Source organism: Podarcis filfolensis (genome assembly GCF_964270895.1).
Source record: "Podarcis filfolensis genome assembly, chromosome: 3".
Lineage (NCBI taxonomy): Eukaryota > Metazoa > Chordata > Lepidosauria > Squamata > Lacertidae > Podarcis > Podarcis filfolensis.
The window spans coordinates 10416260-10439251 of NC_139606.1; the positions used below are offsets into that span (position 1 = coordinate 10416260).

Consider the following 22992-nt stretch of genomic DNA (forward strand, 5'->3'; position numbering starts at 1 on the left):
GGTCTTTTCCAGGGAGTTTTCTCTTCTCATGAGGCCAAAGTATTGGAGCCTCAGCTTCAGGATCTGTCCTTCCAGTGAGAACTCAGGGCTGATTTCCTTCAGAGTGGAGAGGTTTGATCTTCTTGCAGTCCATGGGACTCTCAAGAGTCTCCTCCAGCACCATAATTCAAATGCATCAATTCTTCGGCAATCAGCCTTCTTTATAGTCCAGCTCTCACTTCCATACATCACTACTGGGAAAACCATAGCTTTAACTATACGAACCTTTGTTGGCAAGGTGTTGTCTCTGCTTTCATCAATGGTGTGATTTTTTTTTTTGTAGGGGGACAGTTAGGACCAGAGGACCAACTTGCAAGGGCAACTGGGAGCTCCTCCCCCCAGACGTCACGCGTATGAGCATCATGTGGCTCCCTCCCTAAGCTGGGCAGAAGCTTCTTGGGCTTTAGAACGGAGGCACCAGGCCTCTGACAGGATGCTGGCTCTTTCTCAAAGCTGGGTGGGTTTCGGGAAGGTGGCGGGAGGGCTCTTGGACCATGTCAGAGCCTCACACCTACCTTCCGAAGCTGGGCAGAAGCTTCCTGGGCGTTGGGAAGGAGGCATAAGACTTTAATACTTTAATTTACCTGGAACATTTAGGGGACTATGCTAGCCTCCCTACACTGACCACATGCCACTGGTATGCACCTCACCTAAGTGGGGAAAGTGGTGACATGTGTCCATTCACGTCTTGATGTCCGGTTGCTAACTGCTGATGGCCAACTTCAAGGCCTGCTTGAAAATTGCTTCAATTATATATATATATATGGCCTGTTGCAGCAGCTGTTATGTGCCAGGGACGTGGGTGGCTCTGCGGTCTGAACCACTGAGCCTCTTGGGCTTGCTGATCGGAAGGCCGGCGGTTCAAATCTACACGATGGGGTGAGCTCCCATTGCTTTGTTCCAGTTTCTGCCAGCCTAGGAGTTCAAAAGCACACCAGTGCAAATAGATAAATAGGTACTGCTGCAGCAGGAAGGTAAATGGCACTTCTGTGTGCTCTGGCTTCCATCACAGTGTTCCGTTGTGCCAGAAACGGTTTAGTCCTGCTGGCCACTTGACCCAGAAAGATGTCCATGGACAAACGCCGGCTTCCTCGGCCTGAAAGCGAGATGAGCGCCACAACCCCATAGTCACCTTTGACTGGACTTAACCATCCAGTGGTCCTTTACCTTTGACCTTTTCCTTTACCTTTTCCTGTGCTAGAACCTGCATGCTTATTGTTTCTTTTATTTCTTAATATTGTATTTTATTGTATTACAATTTGCATTCCATACAATTCAAACCTTAACACCATGGGTAAGCAAACTAAGCCCCGGGGGTTGGATCCGGCTCAATTGCCTTCTAAATCTGGCCTGTGGGAGGTCTGGGAATCAGCATGTTTTTACATGAGTAGAATGTGTCCTTTTATTTAAAATGCATCTCTGGGTTGTTTGTGGGGCCTGCCTGGTGTTTTCACATGAGTAGAATGTGTGCTTTTATTTAAAATGCATCTCTGGGTTGTTTGTGGGGCATAGGAATTCGTTCATTCCCCGCCACAAAAAATATAGTCCAGCCCCCCACAAGGTCTGAAGGACAGTGGACCGGCCCCCTGCTGAAAAAGTTTGCTGACCCCTGCTTAACACAATGCAATGCAAGAGATAAAAAAAAAGTAGTAAAAATGCCTATTTTACATGGGCACGGCACGGACCACCTAAATGAAGCCTGTAGGCCACAGGTTGTCCACAAACCACAGTTTGAGAAGCTCTGCTCTCAGGTATGGATAAAGAGGCAAAATTCCACTTCTGCATCTGCCTGGGGAAAGCGTGGCATTTCCTGCACTGCCAATCATAACCGCAACCATTTCAATTCAAAACTATGGACAACAGTGGACAGTATCCTCTCTGCAAGCTCTGTCTGACAAGACTGTTGTGCGGTGGAAATGTACGGCAGCATTGCATGAAATGCAGATGGAGTGATCTGAAGGGAGAAGCGTGCCAAAGTACATTGGCCAGCTTTTGTCATCTCTAGAATTAATCTTGGTTCACTGGTACCAAGCAAGGATGTCCTTCTGCTCTTCATAATTATTTGCATCCAACTGGAATCTACTTTAAGAGGAGCAGCACGTTACAGGTCGATGTCAGTGTGCAGACCAGACACAGACCAGTTAGCCCACGAAGGCAGCATACTACTCTGTTCCATTTTATTCTTTGTATTTTATCCAACAATACTCAAGTCCTTCCCAGATTCTCCCCCCCTCTACTAAATATAACTTTGTTTCAAACACTTTTGTTGGGCAAATTACATTAGGGTGGATGGCGCAGGTATCCATTAGAGTTTATTTATCGTGATACAGTTTAGATCTCACGCTTATAAATAAGTTATGTTATGGGGCTTTTGTTTGTAGAAATGTAACTTACATATTTTATTACGCTTTTCTGTAAACCTCAAAAAGAATGTTGTCAAAGCAGCACTCTTAAACTAAGGTACATAAAATCTGCACCACCATTATTTTTTAATACGGCAAGGAAGCCATGGTATTTCTCGATAGTTTGAAAGGTTTGCTGTCACCATAAACACACACCACAATAAAACATTAAAAAGTCGGAGGAATTATTTTATGAAGTGCATAGGCACCACAAACTGCATTCCTCCAAAGCATTCTTATGTAAGAGGAAACAGAATATTTTTCTAAGAGAGCTAGATCTGCCTTTCTCCTTCTCTCCCCACACCTCTCATTTTTTTTTAAAAAGTCAAGCAACACAGCCTTCGCTGGGCTACAAAGCAACGCACACTTGTTTACTTCTCTGTGTAAAAGCCTGGTAGATGCTTGGTTTCATCTCGTGGCTATACAATGCTTTAGTGGGACGAATCAAACCGAAAATCCTAATTTGTTAAATTTATCGCTGCAATTTAAACTCCCACGTACTCAATTCAGAGGAAACTACTATTGCCTACTTCTCGGATGCTTTTAGAATATTCCCCATCTCAATTATTTCCCCTCTATTATGTTCATGCCTGGCCCATAGCTATGGAGAAAATAGGGCACAGGAAAGAGAACCACGTAAAGTAGGGCAATTAAGAACACTTGAGGGAGGGGTGTTATTGCACAGATAAAAAACCCATTTAAAGGATTAAATTCTGGACTTAACTAATTTTGGCAGGGTTCCCTGGAACAACGGATAGATTTAACAACAGCAGCTGGAACCGTAAAAACCCAAGGCCAAGTGCTATGGCACCCATTTCCATATCTAAAAGCGGACTGGTTCATATGTCCATGTACTCCAATAAGTTTCTCAGCTCTTAACGGTGGTTGAGAAGCTGTTCAAAATATGTGTATCAAGTTTCAGGAGTGATCTTATTTATCCGGAAGTTTTGTATTAAATGTGAATCCGGCATTGGATTTATATGCTCCAGGGAGCCTGAAGCCATATACAAGGAAGCAGTACTAAATCCAGAGTGCTCAGTTACAAGGCTTCTCAAGTCCAGCTTTCAAGAGAGAAGCTGGTTCAGACCCAACAAAAAAAAATCACGACTGATCTGCGGACAGAGACAGATTGCACCCAAAGAGCATTTCCTCCCATGGCATGACAAAGGAAGCCACAGTTAAGGGAAAGTTAGTTTGGATCTCAGCCTTTCAATGCGGAAGTACAGGTTTTCAAGCTAATTAATTTGGCTTTGCGTGGAAGTCAGGGGTTGCTTACAGGGATGGAGAAAGGAAAAAACACCTTGGACTGGAGCGCCTCGCCTCTTGAGACAAATAATTTGATAGAATGACAGTTCCTTGCTTTCTTCGAGGGCTGAAGTGAGTTACGAGTGACAAGTCTCTGCTCCTGTATCAATAGCAGGAACAAAATGCCAACTTTTAACAAAATGTAATCTGGGGACCCACATGAAACATACCGAGGTAAACCACAGGTTCATCTAGCCATTCTCCAAGGTCTCTGGAAGGGCTTTTTCCCAGCCTTACTACGAGAGTCTGAGCCTAAATGATTGCAGGTTCAAGATTTTGAAAGGCACACTGTCACCTGTACCCTATGTGGGATGTTGCCTGGATAAGGAGTCAGAGGACCAGAGAAAAAACCATCTTACGCACCAAGTACGCACCAAGCGTACTCATTTCTCTACATTCCCCACAGTGTTGATACTGAGTACTGTGCAGGTGTGGAGAGGACAAATGGCTGGCAACAGTTCCTTGCACAGAACCCTAATCCCAATGAAAGTGGATTCCCTGTGCCCCATGGACCCTTGGTGAGCAGGGCTAACTTCCAGGGTTCTCCTACTTGATCTATGTAGGGCCATTTAAGACGAATATGCCCTTTAGGTGCTGTGACAGGAGCAGTCTGTTTCTTTAAAAATATTAAAATTCATTTTAATCCTGCGCACAGTTACAGGCAATCCTATACACAATTACCTGAAAGTAAGCCCAAATGAAAACAACAGGACTTTCTTCTGTGTAGACCTGTGTAGGAGTGTACTGGTAATTCTTGCGCAAGGAATACTTTAGCAGTCAAAACACAAACTAAAGCTCTGTATTTTGTCCTAGAATGAAACATTCAAAATACGTGAGTGTGAAACGAACATTTATTCCTTCTCAATTAAAGAATGGATCATCACCTGTAAGCTTCAAAAAGTACGACTTTCTTACTTTAATCCAGAATTGTTAATTTGCATTCTGCCAATTTTCTGCTTGTCAACAGTGCACTTAAGACATAAAGCTTTTAAAAAATCTACATATCTACACATAGCCATATTGTTTACAAATTATGCTTTTTGTTACTGTTTAGATGAAGCCATGAGAGAAATAGATATGACATCGCTGTTTTTTTAAACTCTCTGGTATTGGTCTAATCGCGGAACTGAAATTTCCCAGCAATGTAATTTCAGAAAGAAAATACACATTTTATTTTGTTCTTTGGTTAGATATTGTTTCTGCACCATTTAATTGTGAAAGGGGATAGGAAGTTTGGATACGGAAGTTCAAAATGGTTCTTAATGCCAAGTGTGATTTTACATTGTTTCCAGTGTTACAAATCCTTACATTTATGCCAGAGATATAAAAAGGCAGAAGTTATTTAAAAAAATATTTTCTATTAAAGTCAAACCCTATCTAACAATATTGTGGTTCCCCAACCTTCAAAGTCTGTTCATTTATCAAACATCTTCCAAGTTCAGCATCAACTCATCATTTCTGAACTGCTTGATTCTGACGCCCCCTCGCAGCGCAGGGTTTCAGCCATGTCTCTGCGGAAGACCGACATGTTCTGTGTGAATCTGGAACCAAGAAGACACCAAACATGTCAAATGTCCTTTCGGGCGAAGCATTTAGAGAAAGCTGCTAAGAATTCTGAAAACAAAACCAGTCCTTTGTTAGAATTGAATTGCTGTTGTCAGAAATTAACTCCCACAGCTGCAAGAACTCCTACAAGTAAAATAAACACCTTTTAAAATTTTTAACAGATGATGATTATATTTGGATTATTTTAGTCCTTATTTGAGCTGGAAAGGAAAGCCCCCAAAGCATGTGAAGGTCAAAATTAAGGCATAGCTAAAACCTGAAAAAGTCTGGTTAATCAATGCAGATGAACTTTCTTTCTCTATTTAGCGGTGAAAGTGGAACAATTTATGCATATGAACAGTGAAGCCTATTTCAAACCATTATCAATTCTCTGAAAAGTCTATAGGTAGCCATGATTATACCTTGGGTTTAGATTTCCACCAACGTTGTTTTGAAAATGAGAAGCAAACTTTTAAATCCATCCCTCTGATTTGCCCAAGGGTGAGAACCTTTTCTGTGTGGTTAATGATTTTGGTGTATTAGTTGAAGGCCTGTTCTTTGAGCCTTACAGATCCCTGCCTTACAAACAGCTCCAGACTGGTTTGGAATTGCGACAGGCCCAAATATTTAGGGTGAAGACGCAGTCACTCTCTGTTTAGTCTACCCCATAAGAATGCTGCGAAGGTAAAACAGGGGGGAAAGTAACAAAAATGGATAAAAATAACAATAAAGATCATGTACATCTAAAATATAATTATTAGATGCTATTATACTGCCCACAAAGTAGCAGTTATAATGCAGCACAGTGGAGCAGATCAGCACATATCTGGGGCAGATTTCTCTACACTAATTCAAGCCTCAAGCTAACAAACGGACAATTCAAATGGTTCCTACAAGCCTTTATGACAGGAAAGAAAGAAAAATTCTCCAACACTGGAAGGGAAGTTTTCCACCAGCCATCGCAACCAAGGGCTTTCCATATTAGAATGTGCAACCTATCACAGGCCAGAGCTTCTAAATAATTATTTGGACATTTGATCTGCAGATACTGAGCTTTATACCTTTGGGCATAGTAGTTGTGTCGAGAATAACCAAATCTTTGTACCTGAAGCACTGCTGGGAGCTGTAATTGTACCTTGGCTTTGGGGTGGGGAGCACATTGCATTCAGTGACTTCTAAATTTGCCCCCAAATGCAAACCCCACTGGGATTAGCTACGGTATGGAGGGCAATTTCTCACTGCTGAAAGTTGCCGCCAATCTGTTGAATTCCTTGCAGGTCCTGCCAGTGCCTGCAAAATAGCTCACCTGAGGTCATACACACATCCGGTGACTGACAGATGGGAAGCCCCCATCGAACTGTCAAAGCGGCATGTGGGAGGTGAGGAAAGAAAGGACCAGGCCCACTGGACCCAATCCCGTGTCCTTGCTGGGATTATGGAAGTGAGAGCTGGACCATAAAGAAGGCTGATCGCCAAAGAATTGATGCTTTTGAATTCTGGTGCTGGAGGAGATTCTTGAGAGTCCCATGGACTGCAGGAAGATCAAACCTATCCATTCTGAAGGAAATCAGCCCTGAGTGCTCACTGGAAGGACAGATCGTGAAGCTGAGACTCCAATACTTTGGCCACCTCATGAGAAGAGAAGACTCCCTGGAAAAGACCCTGATGTTGGGAAAGGTGGACGGCGCAAGGAGAAGGGGACGGCAGAGGACGAGATGGTTGGACAGTGTTCTTGAAGCTACTAGCATGAGTTTGACCAAACTGCGGGAGGCAGTGGAAGACAGGAGTGCCTGGCATGCTCTGGTCCATGGAGTCAAGAAGAGTCGGACACGACTAAACAACAACAACAACACCGTGGTGAGAAGCACACACACAAAAGCCATAGATCATGCCACTTCTGTGGCAACATCATGGATTTTATCCTTCGTTCTATGTTCATGGCTTTCTGAACCCACCAACACTAACAATAAATCTTGTTCCTGTGTAATGGCTCGGCTACTTGTTCGCTATTGGCACAAGATGACATTTTCATACATATACATGCACACACTGCTGTCTGAGCAACTGTGCATTTATGGTGTGTAACATACTTATCTGGAAAATCCCCTATTTTAAGGTTATTTTATCAGTCACAGATTTTTTTCTCTATCTCAGGATACTGTATAGTGAAGCTTACCTGTCTCTGTTCTTTACTAGAAGGCTTTGTTCCACTCCTTCCATTAGGCTGCTAAAGCACTGATGAAGGACTTCTTGTTTGTTGGCAGGCTGACTGTTTATCAAGCTGGCTCTTAATTCACTGAAGTACTGGAAAAAACAAAGAAGAAATAGTTATTAAAATGATGGAATGTAGCATACGGCCGAGTTTACAGGATCAAACTTTCTATTTATTTATTTAGTGCTACCATCTCTCTCTCTCTATGTGTGTGTGTGTGTGTGTGTGTGTATTTCAATAAAATATATTAGCTATATATATATGCAATAATGTACTGTGGAGTACAGTTTTTTCCGTTATGTAATGTAAAACTGACAGCATACGATGCCAAAGCATAGTAAGATACCAAACCTCTCCATATAGTGAGGAAGATTTATTAACATTCGAAATGAACTTCTTTTTTAAAAAATCACCTCTTACCACCCTGCTGTGCCGCATTAATCATTCTGTTAATGCTATCTCCCAAATCCTAACAAGCCAACAACTTTGTAGGGGAAAGACCAGATCCAGCTTTCCATTTAGCAGCAATTTCCATCCTTGAAGCAGCCAACAAAAAGGCTACAAAGTTCCTGGTGTATAGAGGATTGAATTTTCAAACTCCAATAACAAGTGAGCTCCATCTTGGGGATATGAATATCTAGTTCCAGCTACAGTTTGGAATGAGGCACTTGATCATTGGAAGGTGTTTCAGGGCTCTTTAGCCCAGCCTAATAAGCTGAGGCATCCTTAAATACTTCTCACACACTCTACATCAAGACAAGAGCAAGACACAAGCAAAACCCACGTGGGTCCACTGTACCCCAGTGCCAAGTGAAGGCAAGAAGGAACAAGATTATTGTAACACACAGGCCATTGACCAGAAGAAGCTAGTTGCGTTTACATCCAATTGAAAGCAATAGGACATGTTAAACATGGCTGGGATAAGTTCAGCATGACTAATTATACCGGGACTGTGAATGTTTGCTGTTATAGATATGGGAACAAAGGCCAGGACTGAGCAATGTAATTTGGTCTTCCTATAAGGAATCAAGGCAGCCCATTGTTGTTGAAGGAAAAACTTATTTTTCTTATCTTTGCTAACATTTTAATCGCTGAGATTAGTTAAAAAATTTCCCACAAGGGCTCCTTTTCTTACAACTGCTTGGTCCTCATTCTGAATTTTAAGTTCAGTTGGGCCCTTTAAAAAACCAGTAGATCTTTTGAAAGAGGGACGATTGCTGACATAACCCAAAAGGCCAACCTTCCTAATGGTTTTTGTTGGCGTCCGTCTGTTTTGAGACACCAACCCTCATAATAATCCTCTGCTATTTGCACTTTTCAAGGGAGGCAACGGAGACGTTATCTTGCCACAAATACCCCCTCTCTTATCTGCTTTAAAGGATTGTGTAATGTGCCACAGTGCAATCTTGTGGCCCAATGTACAAACCAGATCAATTTCACTAAGTGTAGCAAACACCCACACCCACCCACTGCGCAGTACTGGGTGCTCCCTGCTAATGCGCTAAAAAACCCAATGAAACTCTTCATCAATGAATCCTGAGATGTTAAACCTCGTTGTAATGGGTTGTACTGGACTAGGACTAGGTCTGGGAAGTTGAACTTAGAGCAGCTCACTGGCTGACCCATCATTCCCTTTTAGCTAACCAACTTCACAGGGTTGTTGTGATGATAAAGTGAAGGATTGGACCATGCACACTGCACTCAACACCTTGGAGAAAGAGAGGTAAAAATAAATTACACTGATGATAAGCACTATGCAATGGCGGGCTTGGAAACACTGATAGCACCAGCCTGCGCATGTTTACTCAGATGTGTTCAGTGGGGCCTACTCTCAAGACAGAATTGCCACGGCAGATTGCATCCAAATTGGTGTTGGAACCGCGAACTGAAACAAACTACCGCTCATTGCTATATTGCTGGCTTCTCAAATGTTACGGATACTCAAAGCGCACAGAATATTTGCTGTTTTGTATCCTTTATATCAAAATATTTCCCAATAAACCTATTAAAAAAACCCACCCACCCCAGTACCTGCCTCCTTAATGCAGACGAGTCCTTAATGCAGAAGACCTACTGATAAATAATGACACGCATATATACATTCCACGGCTAACCAAGCTCCATGATCATTAGAATGCAATATTGTTCCAGAAGAAAGAAAATTGTGCTAGCCTCATATTTCTTACTATTCATGATTGCATGGCTATATCTCCTTGTGAAATATTTAATTCCTTCTTACACTAAAGCTGCTAAAATCAAAACCACATAATTAATATAGAGTCAGGCTAATATTTAATACTATAAATCAGAGGCATTGGCTAAACAAAAATGTTGCCAAGAACAAGATTGGGAATGCATAAGACTACTTATTTCCGCCTTTTATAATGATGCACTGACTCAGGGCAGATAGAAAATGATTAGTTTTCCTCCCAAAGTAGGAAATATTGCTTCCATCTGTAAAGGATAATATTGTGATGTCATAAACTTTTTCTAAACACTGAATTTGCCCTTATTCCCTCTCAATCATTTTAAAAGAACTGCTCCTCGTATGGAGGTTGGATTTAAATCACAATAATACACCAAGAAGATGAATGACAGTGCTATTGGATATGGTTAAAATTGGATCCTTCAGCACAGGTGAATGATGAGATGGCGCTTCTATACTTGATATATTTTCTTCTTCTATTAGTTTCCTACCAGGGCTGGGATTTCGGTTTGAATTTTAATGTATGCGGCTGCTGCTAATCTTAGTGTCTTATTTTTTCCCAGCACCATCTTATTGTATAGACAATTCATTCTCCAAAGCAGTAATGCACTGCCACTTGTGACTGCCCAGGAGATAAATGAATTTGGAATAAAGTCAGAACGCACACAGAAGTATGGAGAACGTTACAGGTCAATATCTCCAGGAACAATCCCTCAGTATCTGCAGCAAGCCTGTGTATGTTCAGACGGGTTTGCATGGCTATACAGAAATGGTTTCCTTTTCAACTGGGTACCTGACCTTAGCCTCAAGTCCACAGACCCAAATTTGCATGCAAAAACCCTACAGGGGGTGATTTGTCTGAAAAATGACTCCTCTGTCCACCACAAAGCCTGGCGGTGAATATCAATGATGGGAAACCCCAGGATTCTAGCTGTTTACTGACAACGGTCAGTTCTTTGAGAGGCACTGGGTGCAATCACATTTTGGGCTGTGCTTGCACACCAGCATCACGAAAACCTTTGAGAAGGAGGTGGGCTCCCCTCGCCCCCAAATTCTCCTCTGCTGCTTCAACAGACGCATCAGTGGAGGAGCAGACACTGCATGTGGTAAGTATCAGGAGAACCCTCTCCTTCAACAGTGATAGAAGGAGGGCAGAGTGCAGGGATGGGGAACCTGGAGCTCTCCAGAAGTTGTTGGACTCCAACTCCCATAGCTCCAGCCAGCATGGTCAGTGGTCAGGGATGATGGGAGTTTCCTCCTTCCCACTGGTCCAGAAACACAAGTCAATTGTTGTGAGCTAAAGGTTTGAATTCCGGTGACGGGGTGAGCTCCTCCTGCTCTGTCCCAGCTCCCTGCCAACCTAGCACTTCAAAAGCACACCAGTGCAAGTAGATAAATAGGTACCGCTGTGGCGGGAAGGTAAACGGCGTTTCCGTGCGCTCTGGCTTCCGTCACGGTGTCCCACTGCGCCAGAAGCGCTTTAGTCATGCTGGCCACATGACCCGGAAAGCTGTCTGTGGACAAACGCCGGCTCCCTCGGCCTGAAAGTGAAACGAGCACCACAACCCCATAGTCACCTTTGACTGGACTTAACCGTCCAGGGGTCCTTTACCTTTACCTCACAGGAACCCCTGCACACACTGAGAGAATCTGCAGAGGGGGTTGTGGGGCATCATTATCTAGTCTCACCCACCACCCCCATACTCCTGTATGCCACCATGCATTTAAGGGAGAATGTCCTAAATTAGGCTGCTGAGGTTGACCAGGGCTAGAGACATGAGCTACATAATGGTTTGGGAATGTAGAGGAGATACATTTTTGTTATGCAAAGAATATAGGGTTTCTTTTTGCAATATGAAGTGTCTCCAAACACCTCTGCCTGATCCAAGAGACTTATTTCTTCCCTCTCCTCATTCTATTACACTCAGCAATGGACTGTGAAAAGCAGCCTGTCAATACTAACACTGACTTGTCTCATTTTTAATCTAAACGAAGTTACTAGTTCTGGAATACTTACTTTCTCATTGAGAAGTATAAGGCCCAAGAGGGGTCTGGAGACTGACCACTGGTTTCTGCAGTCCTCAAAAATTATGGTGTTCATGAGAATTGACATCATCTGAAAAGAAAGAAAATGACCAAAAGTGTAATTGGTGAATATACCGCCGTGCATGACTAATCCCAGCTCCGAAATAAATGAACAGAAGAAATAGAATTTCAAGTATTGCAGAAGTTATTTTTGACATAGCATGGTGTTTTAACCAGACAAGCTATTTTTTAAATACAAACTAACCTATGCAATATACTAGTTATTTCCTTTGATTCCCAAAGAACAACCTTATCTGTAGCTTATTCTAAAAACAGCTGAAGGGGGAAGAGGAGAGAAAACAGAAGTAAAAATAATTAAGGGTAGACTTGTGTCCACTTGTTTTGAATGCAGGCCTTAATGCAAACTTGTCAAACCCCTTGCTTGATGGAGATAATCCAGAGCCTCTGGACAGCTACTGATTGAAGACCTCCAGTGAGGGAGAGAGCATCACCCCTTTCGGTTAGTGTTTCCCAAACTTGGATCTCCAGTTGTTTTGGGACTACAACTCCTATCATCCCTAGCTAGCAAGACCAGTGCTCACGGATGATGGGAATTGTAGTCCAAAAACCTCTAGGTAATTGGTTTCACTGTCAAACTGATCTTCTTATCAAGGAATGTCTCCTGATGTTCAACTGAAACCTATCCTGCTGTAATTAAAGATAATTAGATCTAGTTCTGCCCTCTGGGGCAGCAGAGGGTCTTATTTATTTATTAAAAATTTCAATTCCACCAGTAAGGTAAGGAATGAAATATAACAATGGATATTATAAAGGAGAAAGGAGACGGGACACAAAGAGAAATTTACATAGTGGCAGAATGCTAAATTAAGGGAAGTGCTTCATGGGGGACTTTCCCCATGAAAATACAGGATATTAATGAAATTCAAGTGTGCCATTATTGAGGATGCAAAGCCACAGAGCCGTATTTCCAAACGCAGATTTCTGTAGTGAGATGGAAGGAATTTATGCTGACCTCCAGATAATGGAGATGTTGCAGAGAGCTTCCTGGCCTCTTCTGAGAATGAACAATTTTTGTTTTGGGACACACTATCGGGAGCTTTATAGATAGTGAAAAAATCAAAGTAAAGAAGACATTTCATAGTTTATAGCGTCCAGAACACAAACATCAGGTAGTGCCCAAGTGGTTTTAGAGTTCTACATTGGTAAAATTTGGTGAGGAAAAAGTCCATTGCTGTAACAAAATAACTAAAAAAATCCTCATCCCAGCATCAAACACAAGAACAATCCTTCGAATATTTTTTCAAAACCAACGAGTAGCAGTGAGGTGAGTCCCCCGAGACCTGACATACACTGCAAGCCAGATTGTAATAACTGCCCAAGAAAAAGTCAAACAACCTGTTTCACTAAATGAAAGAGATAATCCAGGCCCTGCAAATTACTCAGAACAAGGACACTGTCAAAGCTTCATCACTAGTAGTGCAATGGGGAGTACAACTTAGGCCTCCTTTCATTGTTGTCAGCACACATGGATGACTAACTATTACTGAGGCATATGGGTTAAAAAGATAATTCAAAATGGGCTAGAAATCTAATCTATCTATTCACGCACACGTCCTCCTAAACTAGGCCTTTCTCAGCTTTGGGTTGGACTACAACTCCCATCATCCCTAATTAGCACGGCCAGTGGTCAGGGATGATGGGAGTTGTAGCCCAACAACATCTGAGGAGTCAAGGTTGAGAAAGGCTGTCCTAAGAAAAAGAAGGTACCTTTTACCACATGTGGTGGACGTGTCCTAAGGTGAAAGACTTCTAGGAAAAGATATATAATGAACTGAAAAAAATGTTAAAATATACATTTATTAAGAAACCAGAAGCCTTTCTACTTGGAATAATAGGAATGGAATTGCCCAAAAAAGACATTAGATTGTTTTTGTATGCCACAACTGCAGCGAGAATTTTACTAGCCAAAAATTGGAAATCACAAGAAATACCAAGAGTGGAAGATTGGCAGGTGAAGATGTTGGACTTTTTGGAGCTGACTGACCTTACTGGATGAATCCACAATCAGAAACAGGAGGAACATCAAGAAGATTAGAAGAAATTTAAGGAATATTTAGCTAAATATTATAATATAACGTAAGTGGAAATATTTGCAAGTACCAAATTGGCCTAGAATTAAAGTATATTGAATTGTATAATACTATGGATTGAGAATATTATGAAAAGGAAGGAAGACAGTAATTTGAATAAGTTAATTTTATTAGAAAGTGGATATTGGAAAATTGCTACAATGTGATTTAATGAAACTCAGGGAGGATTCGAGGAAGTCACTTAACAATGGAAATCAAATTGGATTTTTAATAGTAAGATTTATTTATTTTAATGTTTGTTTGTTCTTCTTTTCAGTATGTTTTGTTATTTTGTGTGTGTTATATTTGTTATAAATTTGGAAAACTAATAAAAAAAATTGAAAAAAGAGAGAGAAAGGCTGTCCTGAACACCACCACCACCACAATGCTGTTCCATGGGAAACTAAAAGAATCTGTACATGATATCAAAATTACTGGACGTCGGAAGCTGGCCGACTGAAGTAGAGCGTCTGCTTTGCAGGCCCAAGGGCCCATGACAGTTTCACTTAAAAAAATCTCTGACAGCAGATGTCAGAAAAGAACCCTGGTCTCCTTGATGCCAGTTAGAGAAGACAATGCTGGGTTTAATTGAAGGAATGGGTTTCCCAAACCCAAAACTGACTGTGCAGGCAGTTTGAAATAGGCACCAAAATCCCTATTTTTCCTTAGCTAAAATCCATTAACTTGAGCTCTGAGTCAATGTATAAACAAAAACCTGGCTGTATAGACAAGTGCTCAGAGCCCTCTCCTTTATCAGTTTGTGACGGCAAGGATGGCCTTGACTGTACCAGTAGAACAGGGAAGACACGTCTGTGCCTTATCTTATATCCTGACCACAAAGGCGCACAGACCTAGTCTGGGAACAGCGCCAGAGGGTGTCCTTGGAGATGGTGACCTCTTGCTCCAAGAAAAGAGTAGGAACAGGAAGATCCTTTTATGGTCAGAAGTACAGGAAGGAATATCCTTTTATGGTCAGAAGTATAGGAAGGAATACCCTTTTATGGTTAAGAATACCGGAGCAGGAACATCTGTGATGTCAACCTGCGTGTACAAGCTGACGTGGCTGGATTCCTGGGGAAGGGGGAGAGGGTGCCTGGAAGATATATATACTGCATGAAATTTCTCATTTCTTTGGACTTGCTGCAGACTGACCACGCAAGTGCCTTTCTGCTCTTCCGGAGAGCAGGAATAAAGAACTCTTTCTCTCAACCAACCCTTGGTGTCACTTGACTTCCTTCCTCCCATCTGGGAGCAACACAGAGCCCACCAATCAGTAAAGTCTAATAAGGCTACATAATGATTTGGTTTAGGTCCCACAATTGCTTTCTGAGCAGAACATCCAGTGTCTGCAGCATTAGATACCAACTCTTGCCAAATAACTTGCAAATACAAAATGGTTCTGCATGAATACCTGGTACAACACGCACACAGACATCTAGTTTTGCCTGTGCTTTCCATCTCTACAGTGGTCTGATACAACAAGAGCATGGGTTGCACAGAAACTGCAATATACCTAGGAGAGGTGGAAAGTATAATGTACAAGATTTGTTTTGGATAATTAAACCATATTGCTCTTTGTTAGAAGCTGAACACAATGTTGCTGGCTGGTGGTCTTGGTGGCACAGATTCTGTGTGCCACTAAGTAGGCAGGATCTCATTTAAACAGAAAATATTTAAAGCAAGGAGCATTTGGTGCGAGTTGGACCTAAGCCAGCTGGTTACTGAACTGGTTGGAAAGCTGCACCCAAAGCAGAGAGGTGCTACTCCAGTGGGGTCTGCTGATGTTGGTGATGAAGTGACTGAAATGCTCATGAAAAATACAGATGTTACAATCTTAGAAAGAATAGCAATCAACGGAGAGGAGATGAATACAGTTTAAAACAACCCTGAAACAAAGTGGGACACTATATTGTAGAAACAACACTCTAAGTCAAATGTAAAAAACACACACACCATTTTTGTGCTTTTAGCAAGGAGGGTTATTTTTAACATTTACATTTTGATTATAATCTGCCACCTGGCTTTACATTGGGCCGCAAGGTGAAGTTCAGTAGGACAAGGGAAAGGAAATAAAGCCTGTTTTAGTTTGCTTTCCGAAGTATTGTATGTAGGATGTGGGAGGCTAGGGCTCAGAAGGAGAGGAAACCGTGTGCGTCATATCTAGTTTTGAACACAATATTTTATAAAAGGATACCAACACATTCAAAGGAATGCAACAATGATAAAGGGCTTTTGAGCAACTCACAAGTGGGGAAAGCTTGAAAGAAAAAGAACATTTGAATTTATTGCCTGTTCTCATTACACATGCATGATCCAGAGATAACGCTTGCTCTCTGGACTGACAGTGGTTCCAGAAAAAAGACACTTCCTCCAACATTTCTAGTAAAATAAACTTACACCTGAGCAATATGATACAATGAAAGAAAAAGCTAAAAGTCATTAGCAGAAAACATAAGATATGCAAATAAAACATAGCAATTCCCTCCATACTGCAACCAAACAAACAGAAATCACATGGGGCTTCTATTGCAGTATATTAATCTTATATTTTATATTACAATTAAATTACAATTATTTCAGTTTAACATTATCAAACTGCTGTTTTTAAATCAAGGTCTTCACAGCACTGATATAAATATCTCCCCTGGGTGGTTTCATAACTCAGTTCAATGCAGGGGTATGCAATCTCCTAAATGCCATGTCTTTTTACAACTGCGCAGAAGTTCCGTACATCAGTTTAACAGCAGCAGAATAAATTTAAAACAAAAATTATCACCTAGTCCAGCAGAGCTGTGTGTGCATAATGCTAGCTGAAAGAGGAACTGTAAATAGGCGTTGTACTATGTGCGGCTCCCATGTGTCCCCATGTGCATAGCAGAACCCAAAGCTCAGTGAGCCAACACATCCACATGAGGAGCTCCTCACTGGAATTCATAGAGAGGACCCACAGGAAGCTGGATTGGGCCACAATAATTTAATCTAGATTGAGAGTAAAATTTGTAACCTTCAACAAAGGTGAAAGGAACCATGCAAAACACACTGTAGAGAGACATAAAGATTTGTGAAAAATTGAAGGTGATGTGCACGTTCAGGACATACAGTGGTACCTCTGGTTAAGAACTTAATTCGTTCTGGAGGTCCGTTCTTAACCTGAAACTGTTCTTAACCTGAAGCACCACTTTAGCTAATGGGGCCTCCTGCCGCCGCTGCACGATTTCTGTTCTCATCCTGAAGCAAAGTTCTTAACCCGAGGTACTATTTCTGGGTTAGTGGAGTCTGTAACCTGAAGCATCTGTAACCTGAAGCGTCTGTAACCTGAGGTACCACTGTATATTCCATGATCAGTCCTAAGTTCTACCTCATAACCATTTTCAAGTGTGCAAGGAATGAGCGAGGCCTCTCACAAACTGAGTTTTGTGCATACGAGGAAAAGTAGGAAACAGTGCAATGTGCTCTGATGTGCACAATTCATGTAATGAAGAGTGACAAATTCTCACGATGAATGCGGCCTTCTAAAACTCTCCGCCTTCCAACCAAGGCTGTAAAAGAAGATCTAGCAATCTGAGTAAAGTCAGGAAAAATCACAAAATATGCAAATGCTTTGCATACAGGTCCAAGTTCAAAACCCTGGCTACTCCAGGTTTTGTTTTTTTTAAAGAAGGATCTCGGATAGCACGGTTGCGGAAGATTCATCTTGCCCGAGGCTTTGGAAAGCTGATGCCTGTCGCAGCAGAAAATAATGGGCTAGTGTTTCCAAAGCTGGGAAGATCTGGGGGGAGTGGGATGAGTGTAAAAAAAGAAAAGAAAAAGTACAAAAGAAGTATAAAATTAAGTCATAAAATTTCAATCCATTTGAAAATTCAAATACAGTGGTACCTCGGGTTAAGTACTTAATTCGTTCCGGAGGTCTGTACTTAACCTGAAACTGTTCTTAACCTGAAGCACCACTTTAGCTAATGGGGCCTCCTGTTGCTGCCGTGCCGCCGGAGCATGATTTCTGTTCTCATCCTGAAGCAAAGATCTTAACCTGAAGCACTATTTCTGGGTTAGCGGAGTCTATAACCTGAAGCGTATGTAACCCGAGGTACCACTGTAACAGAATTAGGACAGCTGGGGAGGCATGGGATTTTTATGTTAGCTAAAATGGGGCAATGGGTAAGAAAGGTTGAAAAACACTGGGCTAGGTGGATTTGATAATGTACACATGGAATCTGTATGTGATTATTTTTAAAGTAATGTTAGTTCTTGGAGAATGTTTCTTATGTCTTACGACCTATTTGTTGTCATTGCTGGGCCACCTATTCAGTTGTATCTGTGGACAAAGGCATCACAGATGGAATGGAATTTTAGATTGCAACACGGGCAATACCCCTTCTATATAATCAATCACTTTTCAAAGTGGTAGGGTAACTTGAAATCCCCATCCTGTGAATCTTGGGAAACCAAGAACGAAAGCTCTCACCTTCATATCAAGTGCGTGGAAATTAAGTTAAGACAACCCAAAATACATTATGAATGGCACAGTTTAACCACAGGAAGTGACCCTGCTGAAGGGAAAAAACAAATTCAGTTTCCCAGGTGTTGCTTTCTTTATTTAGGGAGACATTTTGAATAAGAGCTCAAGCGTTTCTTACACCTGCGGTATCTATTAACATCATGTAATAACAGTTCCACACCAATTAAAAAGCTAGTATCTCATCCTATCTTACGGTTTACTGCTGAAACTTTTGACAACTGGCAAAATGCCTTCCAAACTGCTGACAAGATAATAAAGTTGATGTCTACGTTTTATCTGAAAGTAAATACAACAGTAATGGGAAGACAGGAAGCAGCTTGACTGCAAATGTGCCAGTCTAATGCCTCACTCTAAAAACAATGTTGATTCAAAATATCAATTTTAAGCACTTTCAGTTTGATTTGCAGATTTCCAATATGTTGACATCAACGCTATTAAAAGCAAGTACCGGTGAAGGGCAATGCATCTGACGTGCAGTCCAGCTGCATGCGACAACAGCAGCCATGTTTGTGGCTCATGTGTCTGCATGGTTCATTTGTAAAACGGGGGGATGGAAGGTCCAGTTGTTAACATCAAAACGGCTGCACCATTAGCACAACAGTTTGGGTTGCTATAGATTTATTTTCCTGCAGGTTAAATAGGTGGTGTGTGGCTGACATGCTGCACTTACAAGCAGAAACATAATCAGAAGAGGCAATCTCTTGTTCTTGTCTACATTGAATTCCTTGTCAGCTCTCTATTGCGTGCTGTGTCGTTTCCAGGCTGCTTTATATTTGGGTGTGTGATGCACCCAACAGATGTTTTCAAACTCAAGCACCCTTGTATCTTCCCATCTGGGCTTTTGGATGTGCAGATTTTTCTTCCTCAAGGCTTGAATAACTTATCGCTCACAAAAAAAGAATTTGTGAGTTGCTCATTTGGATGAAGCTTGGCATTCTTCAACTAGCAAACTCATTAGTGTTAAGAGTCCCTTCCAGTTAGAGTATATCATATTGCAGTATGGACCGTTTGGAAATTACGATGAGCTCTTTAAGCACTTAATCAAACATATTTCTCCTTTTGGCAATGCTAACGCAGGCCCTTCGTAGAACAAACGCTCCACATGTTACCATATTTGCACTAAATTTCCACTATTGGGATTGGATAACAGCTCCTCTTTGAACAATCACTACCACATGATTAATGAGGGGAGAAAATAGCATCCATTACAAGTGCCTCTTGAGAGAAGAAAGGCGCAGACAGCCTGATCCTCTTAATAGCTGTGTCATATGCTTCCTCCACCAATGGCCTTGGCAAGAGTCTATGATTGCAAAGCTAGCTTTTAGCCTACCAGCCCTCCACATCTGGCCCTAAACTGTTGCTGGAACCTTCGGTGTCTGTTTTATACTTAGATCATTGGGACATAAACTCTGCGCCATTTCTTCCTAGTGCTTGATCACTGCAAAATATCTTCCTTTCTATTCTATGGTGATCAAACAGACACTGCTTTGAGAGTCATTCCTCTTCCACAAGATGCTAAAACCAGAAGGTAGTTTTGCAAAGTGGGGTGGGGGTGGGGGAAAGTGATAGAAGAGCATGTTGAAAAATACTTCCTTTTTTTTTGGAAAAAGGATGTTTATTTTCCATTGACTCCTAATGGGTATCAACAAAAAGCAAACCTACTCTTGAAGTCATGATAGGCAAAGTACACAAAATCTATATGCTGTGTCTCGGTATTGCACAATTGTTTGCCAAAACCTGCATTCCAGTGCAGACCAGGAAGAGATGAAAAGGACAGAAATTAGACTGGTCATGAACTATCAAGAAAAATGGCTTGATGTTTAGAGAAAGGGTTTTGAAAGACACAACAAAGTTTATAAGGGAAAGATAAAGACTAAAGTTCAAAAGAATGTTAGTGCCTTGGGTGAAAAGAAAGGTGCGACTTTTAACCTAACACAACTTCTACCTGGATGGTTAGAATGTGATACTGATACTGTCTTTTTTTTTTTTTAATATATTTATTAAAAGTTTCGGGATTTATATAAAACAGAATAAACAAAACAATAAAACAAAAACAACAACAATACATACCATCCAAAAAAGAAAAAACATACATACAAAACATGTATAATTTCCTTCCCTTAAATTCATAAAACTTACTTTCCCGACCTCCTCATACCTCCCCTTTCTGTATTCTATTCTCTAGTTAAGTCAATTCAGCAAATCCTTTCCCTAATTTCTATGTACTTTTTTACCTTTCTTTTCTTAATCACATAATCATTACAGCTTTTAACTCCTTAGTTTCTGAATCAACATCGTTCTAGCCTTCAATAATTTTACAATGTTTCTTAAGATAGTCCCTAAATTTCTTCCAATCTTCTTCCGCTGTCTCTTTTCCCTGGTCTCGGATTCTGCCGGTCATTTCTGCCAGTCCCATATAGTCTATCACTTTCATCTGCCATTCTTCCAAGGTGGGTAGATCTTGTGTCTTCCAATACTTTGCAATAAGTATTCTTGCTGCTGTTGTTGCATACATAAAAAAAGTTCTATCCTTCTTTGGCACCAATTGGCCGACCATACCCAGGAGAAAGGCCTCTGGTTTCTTCAGGAAGGTATATTTAAATACCTTTTTCATTTCGTTATAAATCATTTCCCAGAAAGCCTTAATCCTTGGGCACGTCCACCAAAGGTGAAAAAATGTACCTTCAGTCTCTTTACATTTCCAGCACTTATTATCAGACAAGTGGTAAATTTTTGCAAGCTTGACTGGAGTCATGTACCACCTATAAATCATTTTCATAATATTCTCTTTTAAGGCATTACATGCCGTAAATTTCATAACGGTGGTCCACAACCGTTCCCAGTCCTCAAACATAATGTTATGACCAGTATCTTGTGCCCACTTGATCATAGCTGATTTAACTATTTCGTCCTGTGTATTCCATTCCAGCAGCAAGTTATACATTTTTGACAAATTCTTAGTTTTCGATTCTAATAGTTCTGTCTCCAATTTTGATTTTTCCACCTGAAAACCAATTTTCCTGTCTGTGATGCTGATACTGTCAAGGTTGCAGGTTCGAGCCCCGTATGGGACAACCGCATATTCCTGCATTGCATGGGGTTGGACTAGATGATCCTCAGGGTCCCTTCCAACTCTATGATTCTATGATATAGAGAACCACAAATTCTTCTAGAAGATCGGCTTATTTGTGTGTTTGGCAAAGCATTAAAGAGACATGCTGGAACAGCTTGTATATGTATATAGACTTCTTTAATCCTCTTCGTTCTCAAGTGGTTCACAAACTGATCCTAAATTTTATGGAACAATTTGTTACTTGCAACTATTCGAATTTGGAACAAATGATAATTTGAAAGCACATTCTTATAAAATGACGGGTGGGAAATTGAATACTAACAGCAGCTATTCCAAATGATTGGAATTACTGAGTGGCAACAGGTCTTCCCTTACTGCATTATAAAAAGTAATCAAGAGTCTTTTTCAATTAATATAATTTCTCACAACCACCACCCATCAAAGCTAGAAGTAGCAGGATACATTCTGGCATTATTAAAAACAACTTCCTTGAATATTGCTTCTCCTACTTAATACTGCTTCTGTAACAGTCTCTTTGGAGTCCTCTGGTTAACCAATGTTCACTGGAATATTTATTACAGACTGGAATATTGCTCTTTATGCCAAAAAGAAGTTAATTGGTTTTCTGTCGGTAGCATTAATCTGAGTACATCAATAACTAACCAACTAAAGAGCACTATTTGTGCTGCTTAAATGGTAGCACAAATCGCAAAAGCTCTAACCATAATAAACCAGCAGAGACCTCCTCTCTAGTAGAATATTTGAGGTAAGAAAAGGACCATCTCAATTCCATGCAGAGACACCTATGATCTATGGAATCAAGTGTTTGAGAAGGCATTTTCACCAAAGATTATCACTGTTTTCAAAGAAGTCAAGGACCCAGCTCAGGATCCACAATTTGGGCAATATGAAGTCGATGCCATGCAAGCTCAGGAGAACCAGGAAACAGAACAAAAGATATGCCCCTAAAACCTGGAAATAAATGAACTTTGATTCTTGACTGAGAAGTATATTTTCACCAGATCTGAAAATGGCCTTTTAATTTTTTTGGGGGGGGGGGACTATTGTTTTTGTTTATTACTACATTATGTATTTTTGTGGCCTTATATCGTAAACCATCAAATGAAGGGCAGTATGGGAATTTATTTTTAAAAAAATACATACCGTACATCTGATGTGAGAGATCTCCAGTGCAGTATGGTGCCTAGAACTGGGTGGCTAACCCGCTACCCCCCCCCACCTTATTGTACTTCATCAGACGCAATCAGCATAGGGAAGATGGGAGTTGTAGTTGAGCAACATTTAGAAGGCCAAAAACTAACCATTGCTGGGCCAGAATGTTTAGACAGATTAGGTGGATTTGAGTTCAATCCCCATTCAGTCATAAAGAACACTGAGCGACTTGGCTATGCATGACCCCCCCCCCCGCCCATGTTGCCATCCCATCATTAGAACGGGGTCTACTGGATCATGCCAATGGCCGATCTAGTTCAACACTGTGTTTTCAACAGCAGTCAAT

At 41.1% G+C, this 22992-nt stretch overlaps 2 protein-coding genes across 5 annotated transcripts in view; both read right to left on the reverse strand.

The window, feature by feature from the left end:
- Positions 1 to 22992, reverse strand: part of FERMT1 (FERM domain containing kindlin 1) — a 637654-nt gene that overhangs the window by 33075 nt on the left and 581587 nt on the right. The window lies entirely within an intron of this gene.
- Positions 4580 to 22992, reverse strand: part of RANBP17 (RAN binding protein 17) — a 182175-nt gene continuing 163762 nt past the window's right edge. For all 4 annotated transcript variants that reach the window (XM_083606421.1, XM_083606422.1, XM_083606420.1 and 1 more), the window contains exons 26-28: positions 11727 to 11825; positions 7468 to 7595; positions 4580 to 5287 (exon numbers count right to left, since the gene is read on the reverse strand). In XM_083606421.1, the coding sequence (XP_083462547.1) occupies positions 5191 to 5287; positions 7468 to 7595; positions 11727 to 11825 (324 nt within the window). In that variant the 3' untranslated portion in view covers positions 4580 to 5190. The remainder of the gene's footprint in view (positions 5288 to 7467; positions 7596 to 11726; positions 11826 to 22992) is intronic.